General features: G+C 40.5%; 1 protein-coding gene across 3 annotated transcripts in view; it reads left to right on the top strand.

Moving 5' to 3' along the window:
• Positions 1-2,479: 2,479 nt before the first annotated feature.
• The window catches only part of CCDC25 (coiled-coil domain containing 25), a 33,192-nt gene continuing 15,255 nt past the window's right edge, over positions 2,480-20,416 (top strand). The window contains exons 1-5 of one of the 3 annotated variants that reach the window (XM_015472401.3): positions 2,480-2,581; positions 7,805-7,852; positions 11,050-11,089; positions 14,477-14,528; positions 20,307-20,382. In XM_015472401.3, the coding sequence (XP_015327887.1) occupies positions 2,554-2,581; positions 7,805-7,852; positions 11,050-11,089; positions 14,477-14,528; positions 20,307-20,382 (244 nt within the window). In that variant the 5' untranslated portion in view covers positions 2,480-2,553. 3 annotated transcript variants of the gene reach the window in all.

Consider the following 20,416-nt stretch of genomic DNA (forward strand, 5'->3'; position numbering starts at 1 on the left):
GGGCAGGCTCGACGATTGGTTGTGCACCAGCGCTTGCCCCGCCTCGCAGGAGGTGGTCTCCAAGAGTCTCCCGCCCTTGCAAGACTGAAACCTCTCCCCTGGTGGAAACCACGTCTTCCAGAACCCCTTGGGCAGCGCCGGGCTCCTGTCGGGAGGCCTTACCTAGGTGCATTCTGGGAGTTGTAGTTTTCCGCAGAATGAAGGCGTTCTCTGGTACTGGACATATTGAGGTCACTTGCTGTAAGATTTTTTTTTTTAATAGCAGCCTAAGCTTACTCCTTGGAAGGAAAGTTATGACCAACCTAGATAGCATATTCAAAAGCAGAGACATTACTTTGCCAACAAAGGTCCGTCTAGTCAAGGCTATGGTTTTTCCTGTGGTCATGTATGGATGTGAGAGTTGGACTGTGAAGAAGACTGAGCACCGAAGAATTGATGCTTTTGAACTGTGGTGTTGGAGAAGACTCTTGAGAGTCCCTTGGACTGCAAGGAGATCCAACCAGTCCGTTCTGAAGGAGATCAGCCCTGGCATTTCTTTAGAAGGAATGATGCTAAAGCTGAAACTCCAGTACTTTGGCCACCTCATGTGAAGAGTTGACTCATTGGAAAAGACTCTGATGCTGGGAGGGATTGGGGACAGGAGGAGAAGGGGACGACAGAGGATGAGATGGCTGGATGGCATCACTGACTCGATGGATGTGAGTCTGAGTGAACTCCAGGAGTTGGTGATGGACAGGGAGGCCTGGTGTGCTACGATTCATGGGGTCGCAAAGAGTCGGACACGACTGAGCGACTAAACTGAACTGAAGATTCTCAAGTTACTTTTCACATTTGAAGCTATAATGTTGGCGATCAGTCACTAAGTCGTATCCGACTCTTGGAACCCGATGGACTGTAGCCTGCCAGGCTCCTCTGTCCATGGGATTCTCCAGGCAAGAATACTGGAGTGGCTTGTCATTTCCTTCTCCAGGGGATCTTCCCGACCCAGGAATCCAACCAGGTCTCCTTCATTGCAGGCAGATTCTTTACCGACTGAGCTACGGTTACTTTTTTTTTTTTTTTTTCCCTAGTGGTGTTAGGGGAGAAGGCAATGGTGCCCCACTCCAGTATTCTTGCCTGGAAAATCCCATGGACGGAGGAGCCTGGAAGGCTGCAGTCCATGGGGTCGCTGAGGGTCGGACACGACTGGGCAACTTCACTTTCACGCATCGGAGAAGGAAATCGCAACCCACTCCAGTGTTCTTGCCTGGAGAATCCCAGGGACCGGGGAGCCTGGTGGGCTGCCGTCTATGGGGTTGCAGAGAGTCGCACACGACTGAGGTGACTTAGCAGCAGCAGCAGCAGCAGCAGCAGCAGCAGCAGCAGTGATGTTAGGTGAAGCAATTAAAAATTTTTTTTTCAAGTTAAATAAAAAATTAAATCACGGCAGTAACATCGACATGCCAGGTATTCATGTTTTAGTATTTTATTTCATTCACCACAGCCTATGGGATATGTACCATCATTCCCATTTTATAGAGAATAAAACTGAGGGCCTGAAAACAATTATTATTCATAGGACAGTGTAGATTCTTCCTTTGGAAAGCCCAAAAGTTCCTAAAGTACTCGTTTGTTATTAGCTACGTTATTTTGTGTACCACCTCCTAGTACACTCTCTGGCACATTTCTTAGTTCTAAAAAATTCAGTTAAGTGATGCGCTTAACTTCACATAAGAAGATAATAGAAATAATCAGGTTAAAGCGAAATGCTGATGGGAACTGAGTCAGATCATTCCCACTTTACAGCCGGAAGATGTGAGGTTCCCTCAGCCTCCTAGGTAACAGATGGCAGATCTTGGATTTAAAGGTGGAACAGTACGAGTCCAAACGCAGAGAGGCATACTGCCTCCGGTGAAACTATCTTTAATTCTGGAGTGTTCACCACGTCCTAAACCTTTTATACCTATTAACTTACTTACCCTTGGCAAAATAACCTGTTTATTAACCGCTCCATTCATACTCATTTTGCAGCTAAGTGCAGCAACCGAAAGTGCCCAACAAGTGATGGAACTAGAATGAAAATAGTGGAGGAATTTGGGTTCATTTAAAATTTAATGAGCTTCTATACTAAGTTCCAAGTACCGTGATTAGTTCAGTGAAAGCGTAGCCGTGAAGAAGGCACAAGGTTTCTACTTTCGGGGAGGCCAGATGCGGGTGAAAAGCGGCAAATGAAACCAACCTGATAGCCCACAGGGTGGAGGTTCTAAAAATAAAGCCAGGCAGTGGCATTTCTCTCTTAAGATAGTTCCCCGCATCGTTTTCCACCCACCAATGCTCCTGCCTCCATCCTCTTCCCTTTGACCCCCAAATAAATTGAGTTCCGAGGGCGCCGACACCGCCTCCTCAGCAGAATTGGAGATGGCGCCGGCGACAGGCGTTATGACGCGACCCGACGTCAGCCGGAAGTGCGTGGAGCAGTTCCGGGGAACGCGGCCTCCGCGCTTCCGGTATCCTGAGCTTCCAAGTTTGAGTACTGCTGCTGGGCGCTGTAGTTGTCCCACCGCCGCTGGCATCATGGTGTTCTACTTCACCAGTAGTAGCGGTGAGTGGTCGCCGAGACCTTCCGGGTCCCTATCTTGACTGTGGGGCTCCGAAGCCGGACCTCGAGGCCACCGCTAGCCTGGTCCTTAAGTGCCTTCTCGGCAGTGAGTGCCTCTTCCCTCGTCCCGATGGTCTCTCCACCGTGTCCGTCCCAGTCCTCCCAGTGTGCCTCCTCGTCAGTGCCTGGTTTGGGGGGAGGGAGCGTAGAGGGTCCATCCCCAGTGCTCTCTTTGCCTCCGGTCGGTTTCCCTTTTCCCTTCAGAAAGACCTGTCGCTGCCTGAAATCAGGCAGTTTGTGGACTTACTCACACTACCATCGTGAAGTCTTCTCTTCCCCACCCACCCCCGTAACATTTAATCTTGCTGCTCTCTGGTAAGAAAGGAGACACCTGCCAACAACTCTGCCTTACAGAAAGGGCGCCTTACCCTTCCAGGAAAGGGTTATTGGGTTTGGATGCTACCGAAAGACTCTGGAGTGGCGAGACATACACTCATTGGGCAGAGTTAATGTCCCAGATTTTGAAAAGTGACATGATAGTTTCTGATTTGTCTTTGGCAGGCAAGAAAAGGGTGTGTTTAGTCCCCAGGAACTGCGGTGTCTTCGTTTCTCTATTTATATTTTTCTCTTTGCCTTAAATCAACCCCCTAGCTAGCTGCTCCTCCCCAGAGACAGCCCTCGCCTATCTTTTCCAAATGCCTTTCTTTCCTTGTTCCCACCCCAGGATTGCTTAGGTATATCTCTTGGGGGAATCCCCTTAACACAATGTATACGTTCAGCATTGCACTTAACATATGATGTTAAACTTTTGTCTGCTTGAGATAGAGTGTAAGCCCGTTGAAGGCAGGTACAGGCTCTCCTTGTTCCGCTAGCATAGTGCCTGGCTCTTAATAGGAACTCAATAAATACTTACTGAATAAATGAATGCTATTTTTTGACTTCTGGCACACTCTATTCTATTGCTACTCTCTGCCTACTTGTTAAAGGTGAAATTTAAGTGAAACTAGCAATAGTGGTTATGTGGGTTTGAACAGGGTGGCACTTGCTCTTTAGAGATGAGCAAGTTGAAGCCCAGGAAAGTTGTAACTCACAGAGACCTCCTCTGCTACTCCGTCACACTGTCACATCTCATTTTTCTCACTAGTTTAGGCTTCCACAGTGTGCTATAAGCCATTTCTCTGTTTCCGTGGACTTAGTTTTTTCTTATCCATATTATTAAAATTACTAGAAACAAAATTCAAACTAGCCTGAAAAATCATTCTAAGCTCCTAATTGCATTTTTATCTGCTGTCTGTCCTGTTCTGCCCCTCTGTCATAATATAACAGAAGCATCTTTTTGTAGCTTCTCCACTCACAAGAGTCCTTGACAACATAGTTATCCATACAAGTCCAACAATGGAATGACAAATATAGGCAGGGCATGTTGTTGTCCTTCTTTAGTTGCTAACTCCTGTCTGACTCTTTGAGACTCTGTGGACTGTAGCCTGCCAGGCTCTTCTTCCCAGGCAAGAATACTGGGGTCAGTTGCCATTTCCTTCTCCAGGGGATCTTCACTGACCCAGGGGTCAATGTCTCCTGTATTGCAGGCAGGTTCTTTACTGAGCCACCTGGGAAGCCCGAGGCAAGGCATATAGGTACTAAATGTATTTTACACAGGCTACGTTATTCTCCTTAAAGCAATTCTAAATTCTTTGAGTGCCAGTCATATATATGGAGATGCCCCTAATAGAGTAGAGGGCTTCAGTTGATTTGTGGGTCATTTTTTTCTCATTGGCTTCCATTGCAGCATCAGAACTGCTTCCTGTCGGAAAAATATTTGGCCTCTTAGGTCTAATAAATCTACAATTGTGCAGCTTTTAAAATTGCAGAGTAATATAGTAGTAAAATTTTTTACATATTCCAGTATGGAAAACAATTTGAACATACAGAATCTTCAGGAAATGACTTCAGATAGATAGATAGATAAGCTTTTCAACCAACTGATGGTTTACTGCAATAAAACCCCCCTTTAAAAAAAAAAAAGTGGGCTGGAAATCGCAGTAGAAAATTTTTGCCTTCTCTTTTAAAATTAGTATCTCTGATTAAAATCTGCTTATTCTTTCATGCTCCCATAATAGATTAAGAAAACAATAACCTTGCTGTATTTTCAGTGTCAAATTCAAGACCCTCTGATTTATGGATTCCTCCACATTAGTGCATTAAGCATGTTAAGTTCACATATGTTTTTAGTACCTTTTACCAGTGTCCTTCTCAATATAGACGGTTCTGTAAATTATGAAATTATCACAACACCTCAAAAGTTGGGTTGATTGCTACACCTGAGTCAGGAGTCTTCAAGACAACTAGTTCTCTTACTAATCACATTATTTGGGTGAGAGTTACAAGAGTACTAGAATAATTCAGTTTACTCTTCCTTTATCCCTCTAACATGGAAAGGGAAAGTTGCTCAGTCATGTCTGACTCTTTGTGACCCCGTGGACTATACAGCCCATGAAATTCTCCAGGCCAGAATACTGGAGTGGGTAGCCTTTCCCTTCTTCAGGGGATCTTCCCAACCCAGGGATTGAACCCAGGTCTCTCACATTACAAGCAGATTCTTTACCAGCTAAGCCACAAGAGAAGCCCAAGAATACTGGTAGCCTATCCCTTCTCCAGGAGGTCTTCCCAACCCAGGAATCGAACAGGGGTCTCCTGCATTACAGGTGGATTCTTTACCAACTGGGCTATCAGGGAAGCCACGGAGGAGAGCTTAATTCAGACTTCTTACTCAGAAGTCATGCTTCTTTTTTAAAAAATTTTATTTTCTATTTTGACATTTCAGTCTTTCGGAAAAGTCACAGGAATATTAAAAGATTTCCTTTATAGCCTTCTCTCAGATTCCCCAAATTCTAACATTTTTACCACATATGCCTTATCTCCTTTTCCCTTCTTCTTTTTCCACGTTTTCCATCTCCCTTTGCCCCACTCTGTCTCTCTGCACACACACAAACACACTCACAGGTGTTTTTTTTTTTTTCCTGAACCATCTGTAAATTGTGTCTTACCCCTAAATACCTCAGGGTATTTTTCTTAAAATCAAGAATATTCTGTTATCAGAAGGCATTGTTCACTATCCAAATTAGGAAATTAACATTGCAGTGATACTATTACCTAGTCAGCAACTTATATCCAGTTTTCATCAGAGTCCTAGTAATGAACTTATCACAAAAGAAACCTGCAAATCAATTGTTGCATTCTGTTGTCATTCATTGCTCTCTGGAGTCTTCTGATCTGGAGCAATTGTTCAGTCTTTGTCTCTCATGACACTGTCTGTTGAAAAATTATTCTGTAGAATGCCCCTCAGTTTGGGGTTGTAGCAGTTATGTTATTAACCACCTCATTTTATAGGTCCGCCATCCATTATCTGTCATTCTCTTGGCAGAAGCTTAGCTAGCTTGCCCTGCAGAGACAGCTTTGTTTACTTCAATCATTTAAAAAAAAAAAAAAAAAAAAAACCTTTTTTTCTGATTACAAAAACCATCTATATGTTTTGTAAGCAAGTAGGTAAGGTCACTGTTAACAGTTAAATATATATGTATCCTTCCATAGTATAAAGAAAATGGGTGTGTGTATTAGAAACATAGGTAAGCATGTTTATATGTACAATTATTATTTTTTTTTACATATTGAATCTTACTGTTTATAGATAACACAGAAATACTGTTCTGCTAGTTATTCACCTACTTTTTATTTTTAATGGATCCATGGCATTTTGTTTATGTGTTCTATATTCTTAATTAACGCCTGTTCAGTTTGTATGAAGAGCTTCATTGCTTGGTGAAGTGTTAATCAGTAGGGTATGTACTCTTGGTGGTGACATTATAGGATCAAAAGGGTGTACAAATATAATAGCGCCCCAAGTGAACATCTGAAACACTTTTTAGTTGTCCTGCAGTTGGTATTTGTCCAAAGCTGTGCAAAGGGCTTATCAGGATAATATAATACTTAATTATAGACAGATCTGTCAACTAGTCAATACAAACATTCTCTCCTTTCAGACTTCTCTCAACTACTTCCAAGTACTTATGGATGGTAGTCATCATAACTGCTCACTAAAGGAATTGGGAGTCTTCTGTTCCCAAGAAGGGCAACTATGCTTGATCATTTAAGGAGCTTTTCATTTGGAAAGTACAGGCAACCCTGAATTTACGAATCTACAAATGAAAGAGTTCAGAGGTCCACTTAATAGAGTAGTTCCAGCTCTGGAGCGACAACCAGCAGACCACCTAGCCCAACCTTAACACCTGTCAGCCAGGCTTTGTAGACAGAGACCCAGTGGCTGTTAATTCAGGAGTCTAGATCCAAATGGGGTCTAACAGATTTTGGTAGACTAGCTCAGAAACTCAGGACCCCGTTAGGATTTCAAAACCTAACTGATGGCAGATGGAGGAGCCCACAGCAAAACACACTAGCTCAGGAAAGCCAATGTCATTTCTAAGGTAAGCCATACCCGGAATATCCAGTTTGATTTAGGGTAGGAGCTAACACTGATTTCACATTAGAAATCGCTATAAAAAGAGATCTTTTAAAAAAAAAAAAAAACCAATCCCCAGAGATTTGGATTTGGTTGGTCTTAGGTGGAGCTGGAGCAAAATTAGGTGATTCTATAAACAGGGTTCAGTGTCACTGCTGAGAAGAAGCTTGAGAGCCATGTTGCCCCTGAATGTGGTAGGGAGCCAGGTGTGATTTGCAGCACCCCTGGAATGCAACTAAATCAAATCATGGAAGATAAACCTTACCTAGGTATTGGAACCTATTTTTAAATGGTTGAGGTGATGAGTTTGGGTGGTTTTTTGGGGGAAAAAAAAAAAGTACATATATATATATATTTTGAAGAAAGCAAAAGTAGATGATGGAACTAGAATTGCATTGTGCTACCTCCCTGAGAAAGTAGGAAAGCAGCCATTTTTAAGAGGATTGGTCAACGTTTTACAGATTGTCAGTATTTTAGACTTTGTGAGCCACATACGGTCTCTCTAGCTTATTCTTCTTCATTTTGCTTCTTTCAACCCTTTAAAAATGTAAGAATCATTATGAGCTCAAGGGCTGTCCAAAAACAAGGCTGGATTTGGCCTACCAGCCATGTTTTGCCAACCCATCATAAGCATTTGTCCCTTGTTTTTCCCACCAAATAGGTGTGTCTGTAATGATGTTATCTAACTATGTCTTATTTTTGTTTTGTCTTAGTTAACTCGTCTGCTTACACTATTTACATGGGAAAGGATAAATATGAAAGTAAGTTTTCAAAAGCATTTGATTTTAAAATTTCCAGCAGGTAAGTGTTAATTGCCTATTCTCTCCATGGTTTGTTGGATGAGTTTTTAGTTAACTACTATAACCCATTAGAAGGAATTCCAAATGATTAATTTTCTTATAATGTAGTTGTATCAAGTGATAATTGAGAGAATTAGACCATTTGTTGCTGATTAGGAACTTACATAGTTTTGTGGTATCATTTGATTTATGGGTGATAGGAATCAGAAGTTAACCTTTGCTAGTTTTCATCAAATAAAAATAATCTGTGGCTTAGACTTTTGCAAAGATCCTTTTCTGTACATTTTTACCTCATTTGAGAAACATATCTTGGTTTTTTTGAGGCAGAAGATGGTTCTTTTTGAGTTGAAATGTGAACAGTGTTTTGAAGCTTTCTTGACCATTCTCACACATATATCTATATCTTTTTATATATATATACACACACACAGACACATCTATCACATAAAATGTATATAACATTATAATTATGATGATGTGGTAGTTATATAACAATATAATTATAAATCAGATCTATACAACTGTTTTGAACTCTGCTATAATCATAAGCAGACTCAGTGTAAGCAAGACTATCACATCCTAGCCAAGAGAAAAAAACCGTATAGCATAACTCATTTTTAAACAGTTTTTCCTTATAATGAATTTATGCCATTGACTCTGGGTGTGACTTAATGGAAAAGCAGTGTGCAGTGTATTAAAACTTGAGTTTTATATTTCTCCTTGTAATCCATGAATGTCCTGGGTAAATTTTCTCATAGCATCCTCCTGATGAACGTAACTAAGGATGCTGCTGATACCTCCCTGTATTACACTGAGCAATAAGGCACAGGTATATCTCCCGGAGTTTGCTGAAACTCATGTTCATTGAGTCGGTGATGCCATCCAACCATCTCATCCTCTGTTGCCCTCTTCTCCTCCTGCCCTCAAGCTTTCCCAGCATCAGGGTCTTTGCTGATAAGTTGACTCTTCACATCAGGTGGCCAGTGTATTGGAGCTTCAGCTTCAGCATCTGTCCTTCCAACAATTATTCAGGGTTGATTTCCTTTAGAATTGACTGGTTTGATCTCCTTGCAGTCCAAGGGACTCTGCAAGAGTCTTGTCCAGCACCACAGTTTGAAAGCATCGATTCTTCCGCACTCAGCCTTTATGGTCCAAGTCTCACATCTGTATGTGACTACTGGAAAAACCCTAGCTTTGATTATACAGACCTTTATTGGCAAAGTAATGTGTCTGCTTTTTAATATGCTAAGTTTGTCATAGTTTTTCTTCCAAGGAGCAAGCATCTTTTAATTTCATGACGGCAGTCACTGTCCACAGTGATTTTGGAGTCCAAGAAAATAATATCTGTTACTGTTTCCACCTTTTCCCCATCTGTTTGCCATGAAGGGGTGGGACCAGAATAGGGGTCAGTTTTTCTGTGAACCTAAAACTGCTCTGAAAAATAAAGTCTGTTAAACAAAAGCAATGCAAAATGAGATAATATTAACAGCAGACATACAGAGAGTAAATGTGATCAGGGAGAGCCAAGAAGGCTTCTTAGAGGAGTGGGTTAAAGTGGACTGGCTAGATTGTGGAATCCTTTAAACCTCAGTTGTAGGAATTTCTTTCTATAGATATAAATCTAGATACAGAGTTTACACCTCCGGATGTAAATTTAGATTCTACCCGGACCCCATTGGAGTGGTATTTCACTGTTGTTAAAGTATATGTAGGAAAAAAACCTGTCGTGTAGGACATTTTTTCCCCAGGTACTTTTAGAGTCACGCACTCTCCTAGTCTGCTGTTAAAATGGTATCACGTTTTTCAGGTGCTATGTTCTCTACGGTGCCTAGCACATCACATTTACTTCTAATAGTCTTGCTGACTTCTGACAAAGGACTGGATGGAACAAAAAGGAATTTTAAGTTGGACAGTTTTCTTTCAGTAAAAAAAGCTTTCTGATGCGTTCTTTATTAGCCAGCAGGTGTCACCAGGGAGCCAGACATTGCCCAAATGAAAAGAAGTTTTTATAATTTCCTTTTTCTCATCTTTCTGATTATTTGTTGGAGGTTTGCTCAACTTTTTACTTGCACTTATAGAAAACTCTTCAGAAAACTCAAGGTGTATGCATTTGCTTAAAGTGCCCTCATCCGAGAGGGTACTCTAGCATCTTTTTGCTTTTCTGGACAATAAATACCTCATTCAAGTTAGGTAGATTATACTTGAGTACATTTTAAATCATCATATGTGAATCACTTTGTTTACCTTTTTTTATCTTTTTATCTAATATCAATACCAAGTAATGCTTCTGTATTAAACACAGTTAGTTACTAATTATTGATATGATTCACTGGAGGTATATATTGAAATAAAATATACACACATGGGAATTCCCTGCCAGTCCATTGGTTAGGTCTCTGCACTTTCTGCTGTGGCCCAGGGTTCAATCCCTGGTTGGGGAACTGAGATCCCACAAGCCATGTGGTATGGCTAAAAAAAAAAAAAAAAAGCATACAGTTTAAACAAATACTTCACCTTTGTTCACTTCACCTTTTGAACAAATGCTTCATGATTGTAATTGTTCAATTGTAAAACCTGTTAAAAGTGTTTTTAAAAAAAGAAGGTTAAGTGAAATATGCTAAAGTTTACTGTAAGTTGGGAAGGGAAAAAAATACCAGTCTTTTCCACAAAACTTTTTCTCTCTCTTAATGAAGAAAAGTGTAATTCAAAAAGGCTTTGATGATGGAAAATTAAAAAAAATTTTTTTTGAACAGTTTTTGTTTTATTTAAAAATTATTTATTTTTTATTGAAGTATAGTTGATTTAAAATACTACTTAAGGGAATTCCCTAGCAGTCCAGGGTTAGGACTCAGCACTTTCATTGCCAGAGCCTGGGTTCAGTCGCTGGTTGGGGAACTAAGATCCTGAAAGCTGTATGGCATAGCCAAAAAAAAAAAAGAACCAAAGAATAATTTTAAAACTGAATTAAAATTTTAAAAATAAATATTATATTAGTTTCATATGTACAACATAGTGATTAGGTATTTTTATAGATTGTACTCCATTTAAAGTTCTTACAAAGTAATAAAATTTAAAGTTATTACAGCTATATTTCTCTGTGCTGAACAGTATATCTTGTTGCTTATTTGTTTTTTCTTTGTTCTCTTCTGTCTCTGCAGATGAAGATCTGATAAAGTATGGCTGGCCTGAAGATATTTGGTAGGTAACAAATTTTGGTTCTGCTGTTTACAGATCGTTATTTACTTTCTGAGACTTGGCCAACCACCTGACTCCTGTGATTAAAACTACAACTCATGGTTTGCCATTTGTTTATGACTGTTCAGTGGTAAAAAGCTGACCACCAGCTCCCTTCACTTATAAGTACCACGTTAACTGGGAAGGAGGCCTCAGAGATGGACCTCAGGCCTGACTGAAAAGGTCTTCAGAACATAGGCTTACTTTTACTGCCTGTGTGTCTCCTCAGAGTAGGTGGCTGAGACCGCCACACTGAAGCCCCAGAGATCTCCAGATCTGTCATGCAAGAGATAAGAATGATTATATATGTTATGTAGTTACCTGCTGTAAGGTTTGGGGCAGACATACCTGCAGAGAAATGATTACATATTCAGATGCACTATGAGAGGCAATTCACAACAGCCTTTTACCTGACATTAAAAGAAAAAAAGTAAGTGGAAGAGAAATGTCCAACATTCAGCCTACATCTCCCGGAGTGCACTTACTGAACTGGTGTCTACAGATGCCTGATACCCATTTCAACACTCTGAATATTAATAATCTTGAGATTTAATGTCTTGTTGGAAGTGATTGACTAGTACTTCCAGAAGCTATTTGAGGTCTGATGTGAGCTGGCATAGCCCTAAATTTCAAGACCTGTTCCAGTTCATAAACCATTAATCCTGGAAACATTCTGAGGCATACAAAAAATGAATGAGTTAATCTGCATTCCAGGGCAGATTTTCAACCTGGGTCACCTTGACGTAGACTCTGGAACTGAACCTCTGGGAATGTCAACATCTGAGTTTATACTAGGAAACCTCCTATAGTGCTTGGAAGCAAAGAATTTTTCTAGGATTAAATGAGAATGGAACTAAACTCATTTTTTAAAGTCTTTATTGAATTTGTTGAAATATGGCTTCTGTTTTATGTTTCTGTTTTTCTTGGCCGTGAGGCATGTGGGATCTCAGCTCCCCAACCAGGAATCAAACCTGCACCCCCTGTATTGGAAGTGCAGAGTCTTACCACAGAAGTCCACCATGGAAGTCCCTAAATTCTTTTTAAACAAAGGAAAATAGAAAAAGTGTGTGTTTACTGCCTCCAGACTCCCTGCTACTGCTACTGCTAAGTCACTTCAGTCGTGTCTGACTCTGTGCGACCCCATAGACGGCAGCCCACCAGGCTCCCCCGTCCCTGGGATTCTCCAGGCAAGAAAGAGTAATATATCCAGAGACCCCACTTGAAGAAGTAAAATTACCCAACTTTGGGTGCTCTGCATCTCTACAGTCTCAGGTCAGGGATGCTCATATATTCAAGTTTCTAGTCTCTGTATTCAGTGATTAAGCAGGGAGAGGAAAGTAAGCAGAAGAGAGAACTAGGGAACTAGTGGGCATAATTTAAACTTGGAGTGAGCATTTGGGACGTTTGTTAAGGAAGCTTGCTCCAAATCGTTTACAGAGCTGACGTTTTTGTTTGTTTTACACTTCAACCAAAGCCCTGAATATCTGTACATTTCCCCTGTCCTTTGTAGAGGTGTACCTATAAGCCTGAAGTTCAGGTAGATCAGCAGTGGTATTGCTGTGTGTGTTTTAGTACTTTGCCTGCCTGTGTATGAACCCAGTATATATATATGTTGAACTATATGTGTATTTCTACTGACAAAATTCCACATCAGGGACCTGTAAGGGAAGTGAGAATACAGTCAAGCTACTATGGGTATGTAGAAAAGAGTTGTTGTAAATAGAGAACTTTAAATTGGAATGGGAGAAGTTTTCTCAATTGAGCTTGCTTATGAATGGGGTATTTTTCTAACATCCTAAAACAGGGTAGTAAGATATAATTTCTAGATTTTCAAGAAGCTTATTTTCTGGCTGGACAGTGCCGAGCAGAAGAAAATCAGTAGGAATCTCTTACATGAGAATGCAAATGAATAAATGAACCTGAAGAAGGAAAATAAACCAAGATGTTATGTTCATTTCTGGCTGTCAGTATTTGTGAGGAGTAAAAGCTAGAGTCATCATAGACTGCCAAAAAATGTGTAAAACTTTTTTGTATTCAAAGTCACTAGCAAGATGCTTCACCTTTTTGAAGAGGGCATTACAAACAGCATAATCTTGACCTTTAAATAGAATCACACTGTCTACATCTTGGAGTGGGTATAAATGTGTAACCATTTTCAGTTCTAAAAAATTCTTTAATGCTAATAAATTATCTAGAGAAATATATAATGGGCTGTGATGTTGTTCCCTTAAAATTTTATTGAACATTCTTCAGTCTTGAAAGGACTAAGGAAGAGAAGACTGAAGTTAACAGAATCAGGAGTGACAGCTGTGTGTTACCATTGTTTGCTAGCATTCTGAAGTCATCTTTGGGTGTTGGGAAGAGAGATCCACCTCATTTGGTGATTTCTAAAGGTGAATAACTTAAAATCCCCAAATGTTGGGTTATGTGAAAAAAGGACATTTTAAAAAGATTTAATTAAATTAATGAAAGATAGAACCTTAATGAAAGGTAAATGCAGGACTTTGGGAGTAAGAGGGCTTTCTAATACTTTTAGGACAACATCATAAAGGGCAATCACCATGCTTTCCCAGGAATCGAGTGTTAGTGTCATTGTTAGATGTAAGGCTAAGTGAATTGGGTTTTGGAGTTTTTTTAGTTTTGTTTTTTCTTTTAAAATTAATTTTTACTGGAGTATAGTTGCTGGATGAATTGCTAGTCTGACCCCTAAAGGGTCCATTTACTGCTTCAGTCCTTACTTGACTCTTCTGTCTCTGATTGACATCCTCTTTGGATTGTTTTGCCATTGCTTGAAACTCAGGATGTCCTAAACCAGACCTGTCATCTTTCCCAGCTGGCTCCCTCTGCAGCTGTAAGATGTGTCTGTCAGTGGTCCTGCAGCTTTCCCAGGCTTGCAGCCCTGGAGTCTTGATGACTTCTTTCATTCCCTTCTCTTCCCTCCTCAAATTCCTTTCCCATGTTTGTATACATCCCATGCTTCAGCCTGGGACCCTCCAAATCTCAGTTCATCAGTGAATCCTTGGGTCACTGATAGCTCTTTCTCACTTGGTCACTGATAGCTCCTTCTCACCTGAAAAATCACACTTCCTGGGCATTTAATGTTCGTCACCTCCTGTACTCATTTTGGCACTTAGTCTTGCACAGCTGCAGAACTCTCCATGTTTTTCTCACCTCTCCCGGTTGAAAGTGAGCCCTTCGGAGGTGGTTGGCTGTGTTTTCTGCTCACCATGGTGCTCAGCATGCAGTAGGCAACTGAATTCACATTTTTGGCCTGGAGTGCTTTCAACACAGGTGGCATGAGGAGATGGGTGTCTTGTACCTCTTGCTAAAAGTGGTTTTCATTCTTTGTAGGTTTCATGTGGACAAACTCTCTTCGGCTCATGTGTACCTTCGATTGCATAAGGTAACTGGATTTAAACGTGGATTCAAAATTTTTTTCTTCAGTGATAAGCATCCTGTCTTGTCCTCTGTCCTTTTTTTTTTTTTTTTTTGAAAATAAATTGCTTAGAGTAATAAATATGTACAAAAGTCTACAAATTAGCTGATGAAGAGATGTCTTCCCCTCACCTAGGAAATCACTAAGGGCAAATCTGGTAACTTGAGGTTTGGAAGGGGAGCACAGCACACGTTTTCCAGCTAGAAGCACTGTCTCGTCCCGCCAGCTGAGGTGTGCTGTGTGTCACCTCTGCTCTCTCCCTGTCATTTCAGTTGACACTCCCGGACTTCCTGTCTTCTTCTGGGGAGATCACATTGTTGTTCCTCTTTCTCAGACTGGTGATTCTCCTGTCTCACCAAGGGCACATGTACCTGTTACCCGGGGCTTCTTCAGGAGGTTTAAAACAGCATTATCATAGTAAAGGGAAAAGATTCCATGTTCCCTAGTCACATAAAACTGTTTTTCTAATCTGTCTTTATATCCATGTATTTTGTATAGTTGAATCATAGGGTATAGATAATTGTTATGTGGAGTTGGTGATGGACAGGGAGGCCTGGCATGCTGTGATTCATGGGGTCACAAAGAGTCGGACACGACTGAGTGACTGAACTAAACTGAACTGATATTTATTTTGGGATGATTTTAGATTTATAGGAAAGTCGCAGAGGTAGTACGAGTTCCTGTACACGCCATGCCCAGTTTTCCCCACTGCTAACATCTTACATTACCATGGTAGGTTTGTCAGAACTACGGAGCCACGGGTGCAGCACTGGTCACTAACCTCTGGGCTCTGCTTTGATTTCTACAGTTTTTCCATTAATGTGCTTTTTCTGTTCCAGTATCTGGTCCAGGATCCCACACTGCATTTTAGTTGTCGCATCTGCCTAGTCTCTGGTCTGTGACAGCTTCTTACTCTTTCTCTTTTTGTCATGACCCTGACAGTTTGAGGAATACCGCTCAGGTAGTTTATGGAATGGCACTCAGTGTGGGTTTTTCTCATGACTAGACTGGAGTTACGGGTTTAGGGAAAAAGTAGCACAGAGGTGGAGTGCTCTTATCCCATCATGTCAGGGGTATGTCTATTCACAGGACTTAGCACTAATGTTGTTAACCTTGGTCTTCTGGCCAGGGTAATGGTTGCCAGGTTTTTTCACCAGAGAGTTGTATTTCTCCCCATTTTCATACTTTATTATTTGGAAGCAAGCCATAAGTCCATCCTGTACTCAAGCAGGGAGAGGATAGAACTAAGTCCCACGTCCTAGAGTAGGGAGTATTTGCATGTATTGTTTGGAATTCTTCTGTAAAGATTCGTCTCTTCTCCCCCATGTATTTAATGTATTCATTTACTTATATCAGTATGGACTGTGGCATTTTATGGCTAAAATCATCCCTGCTTTTTGACTCTTCCACCTCAGCTCCTGTGTTCCTCTGACATGCTCCTGTCGTTTTGGTTTTAGAGTCCTTCCTTACTTTCTGACTTTCCTAGATGCTCCAGGCTCATGTATTTTCCCTGCTCCAGCCCTAGAATCAGCCATTTCTCCAAAGAACCTTGGTTCCTTTTATTGAGAAATGGTATTTAGAAACCAAGACCTGGACTCTGGGAGTCCTCATTGCTACTGGAGTGTCATTGCTTCTAGGCCCTCTCATGTGACAGAGCTAGGAAATATGTGTATATATATATATTAATGGCACCCCACTCCAGTGTTCTTGCCTGGAGAATCCCAGGGACGGGGGAGCCTGGTGGGTTGCCGTCTGTGGGGTTGCACAGAGTCGGACATGACTGAAGCGACTTAGCAGCAGCATATATATTAACCCATGTTAGTAATTTGTGTAAATAATTGTTTCTGTACCTACAGTAAGCGAAACATGAGCTCCTACTGATGTCTCTGGTGAATCCATTACTGTGGGGGCCTTTCTCACCTTCCTTCCTTGCTCATCTGTTATTACTTCATTCTTAGACAATGGGAAAGGAGACCTGGCTCCCACCATCATTTGCTTATTTGAATCCAGTCTATGTGGAAGTGGTTTCAGATTTGGTGACCTGTATACCCATAAGAAACAACTTTGTCAACTAGAGTACAGTGTTTATGTGCAATTATTTTTGGTTCTGCCTTACAGTTTCCATTCAAAATGCTGTTTTTCAAAGTTACTTGTAAGCTGCTTTCTCTGCGATGCCTTGCAGTGACATTTGTCATGCACTTAGATTCTCTCGTCTCAGTCTGCATTCCTCCTTGGCATCCCCTCGTTGATTGTATTACGTGACCATGTTATTTTTATATTTATTGTTTTGACTGGCTGCTTCGAGTTGACAGTATGCCACAGTTAATTTGAAAGCTCCCTGTCAGAATATAAGTTGTTTACAGCATTCAGTATTATGAAACCCCAACAAGAAATGTTTTTTATGAACTATTTCCTTTTCTTCTTTTGATTTTTTTTAAGCGTATTATTGGGTCAAAAGATATAAACATTTTAGTAACTCCTTTTATGCCAGATTTCCCTTTGAAAATATTGTGCTTATTTAAAATGCTACCTGATATGTATAGGTTTTCCAAAAACGTTTTGGGGTTTTATAACTTAAGAGCAACCTTTTGACTATTTTTAATTAAAAAAAAATGATTTCATTATGCTGATAATATTTACTTCTCAGTGTACTAACAAGATAAAACATGCTACCCCACCTTTACTTATTCTGCTTGTGTTTTTGAGAACTGTATTGTAAAAAAGAAAAAAAAAAAAGTTTGTGAACTCTGTGCTGGAACAAAATTCTGAATTTTCCTAGGCAACTTCTTGCCATTCTGAAACTATTTTAAGTTTAGAGAAAATAAAGAATGGTGTTCCCAACTTTCCTTTTGGTTCAGATTAAGTTTTTTCCTTTGGATTCTGCTGTGTCAGAAAATGGAAATAATGGTGATAGTCCCAAGTTCACCTTACCACCAGTTAGTACTTGTCTGAACAGGAGTTCCATTTCATTTTCTTTTGGAATCCCTTAATTGTGCTCAATAAAAATCTGTGCTCCTAAAGGAACTTCTGCCTGGTTGATGTCCTGCAGTAAAGGCCATCAGTTCAATTCAGTTGCTCAGTCATGTCCGACTCTTTGCGACCCCATGGACTGCAGCATGCCAGGCCTCCCTGTCTATCACCAACTCCCGGAGTGTACTCAAACTCATGTCCATTGAGTTGGTGATGCCATCCAACCATCTCATCCTCTGTCATCCCCTTCTCCTCCTGCCTTCAGTCTTTCCCAGCATCAGGGTCTGAGTTTCTGCTTCAGCATCAGTCCTTCCAATGAACATTCAGAACTGATTTCTTTCAGGATGGACTGGTTGGATCTCCTTGCAGTCCAAGGGACTCTCAAGAGTTTTCTCCAACACCACAGTTCAAAAGCATCAATTCTTCAGTGCTCAGCTTTCTTTATAGTCCAGCTCTCACATCCATACATGACTACTGGAAAAAGTAAAGGTTGTAGCCCTTTGTATTAATTAGTAGGTACCAAGTAAGCGTTGGAGATGCAGTGAGACTAAATAATTCAGAACCTAGACTCTGGAGCTGGACTGCTGGCTTCAAATCCTGGCTGTGCTCATACCAGCTGTGCACCTCTGAGCAAGTTATTCAGCTGTGCCAGTTTCCTCTGTAAAAGGGAGCTCACAGCCCCTGACTCACTGGGTCATTGTAAGGATTAAATGAGCTAGCATGAGTGAAGTTTTGTGTTTTTTTTTTTTTTTTTTTGCTGCACCATGCAAGATCTTAGTTCCCTGATCAGGGATCGAACCCTTGCTCCCTGCATTCAGAGCTCAGAGTCTTAACCACTGGACCACCAGGGAGGTCCCAACTAAAACATTTCTAATAGTGCCTGGCACTTGCTTAGTGCTATGTGTGTTTCTTCTTCTTTTTTTTTTGTCAATTTCAGGTGAATTCAACCCAGGCTTTAAAGCTTATGGATATTCATCAAGTGTTTGGCTTTTTTTCTACACTTCTTTGATTTTTTGAAAACCTATAGAAAAGTCTCACTTATCAAGAGGTTTCTTATCTCATTAACACAGATGGCACAAAGCCTACAGTCAAAATTCTGGCCTTTACCTTAGACTCCCCATGCGTTTTGTTTACTCTGACTTAATGCATAATACTAAGCCAAATGATTTTATTTTATTTGGTCTGCTCATATTATTAGAAATAGCAAAACAAGAAGAGGGGATTGCTTCAGGAATAGCAATAGCTTTAGGTAGTAAGAAGGACCATTGGTACATAACCTGATATTAAGGGCCAAGATAACATTTCCACAAAAACTCCATAAGCACCGTACTCTGGGGCCAGTTGTTAGAGCATGACTTTAATCCTGGGTTCATCCCTCAGCTCTGACATTCACAAGACATGGAGGATCTTGGCCCAGTTACTGAACCTCACTAAGCTTCATTTTTTCATTGGTAAGGTGAGCATAATGATACTATCCATTTCATATGTCTGTTTACTTAGTGCTCCTACCATTCAAAAAGTGAATATTCCTAAAGCGGTTCCTAATTTGTTCTTTATTATTCATTTGATGTGTTTAGTATAGGGTCAGTCAGCGTCTCTGAATGTTAGAAGCCCCTGACAGCATCACCATCACTATATTGTAGCCTAGTGTAGTGGTTGATATTCATGATGATGACATTGTGTTAATCAAGTTGGTAAATTCAGAATCCTGTATTTAAGTGAATAAGTCTATTCAGAGGATGAGATAGGGTTTAAGTAGTTACACTTAAATCACTTATTTTTTAGTCAAAATTTAGGTATTTGAGAGATTCCCATTTTGAAACATTAAGGGGAAAAAAAAATAGAACAAACTTAATTTTTCAAATAGGTAGATAAAACATTTCACACCTGGACAGAAGTGCTTCTGTAATCCCATGCCTAACAGCCAGTGCTGAGCTGATTTCCACTAGCTCTTGCCTTTGACATATTTTTGTTCTTTTGGAATGGTTTTGCTATTCAGCTTTGACTTTGATACTGTATCTGTAAAGTGAATGAATCGATATTTTTTTCTCCCTTACGGTGGAAGGTTATATGTAACACACCAGGAGCTTGGTTCCTGACTAAAGCTGAGGGTAGATGACCTACCAGATGATTTGAGACCCAAAACTGTAAGATGCCTCATGTGTGTGTGTGTGTTTTAGTCTCTCAGTCGTGTCTGACTCTTTGTGACTCCATGGACTGTAGTGCGCCAGGCTCCTCTGCCCATGGGATTCTTCAGGCAAGAATACTGGAGTGGGTTGCTATTCTCTTCTCCAGGGATCTTCCCAACCCAGGGATTGAACCCAGGTCTTCTGGATTGCAGGCAGGTTCTTTACTGTCTGAGCCATTGGGGAAGCCCTTGAGAGGGATGTCTCTTGAAAGGGAGGTTATAGGGACCTCAGCTAAGAAATCTTCCCATTCCAAAAACAGACACCACTTTTCCACAAGGTTTCTAAAATTATGAATGAGAAGAAAGAAGGAAAAAATTACTCAGACATAAAAACGCTTAATATTTTGGTGGTTTTATTTTCATACCCTGTTTTTTATTTACCTATTAAGTATTAGTATTTTCCATATTACTGCCTTTTCTTAAACATTTCCATAATTGACTTTATTTTCCAGTGTCTTGAAATACAGTTGAAGATCCCCTTGCTTTTAGTAAAATTGTGCCTAGTAAGGTAGCAAAGCCCTATAAAAGTGTTCCATTATTGCTCAGAAACAAGGTGGTGGGCCATTTGGTTTATTTTTGTGTTTCAGGGAGAGAAAATAGAAGATATTCCAAAGGAGGTGCTGATGGACTGTGCCCATCTTGTGAAGGCCAATAGCATTCAAGGTCAGTTTTCCTAGAGGTGTTTTCAGAACTCACA

The sequence above is a fragment of the Bos taurus genome, chromosome 8, assembly GCF_002263795.3.
Source record: "Bos taurus isolate L1 Dominette 01449 registration number 42190680 breed Hereford chromosome 8, ARS-UCD2.0, whole genome shotgun sequence".
Classification (NCBI taxonomy): Eukaryota; Metazoa; Chordata; class Mammalia; order Artiodactyla; family Bovidae; genus Bos; species Bos taurus.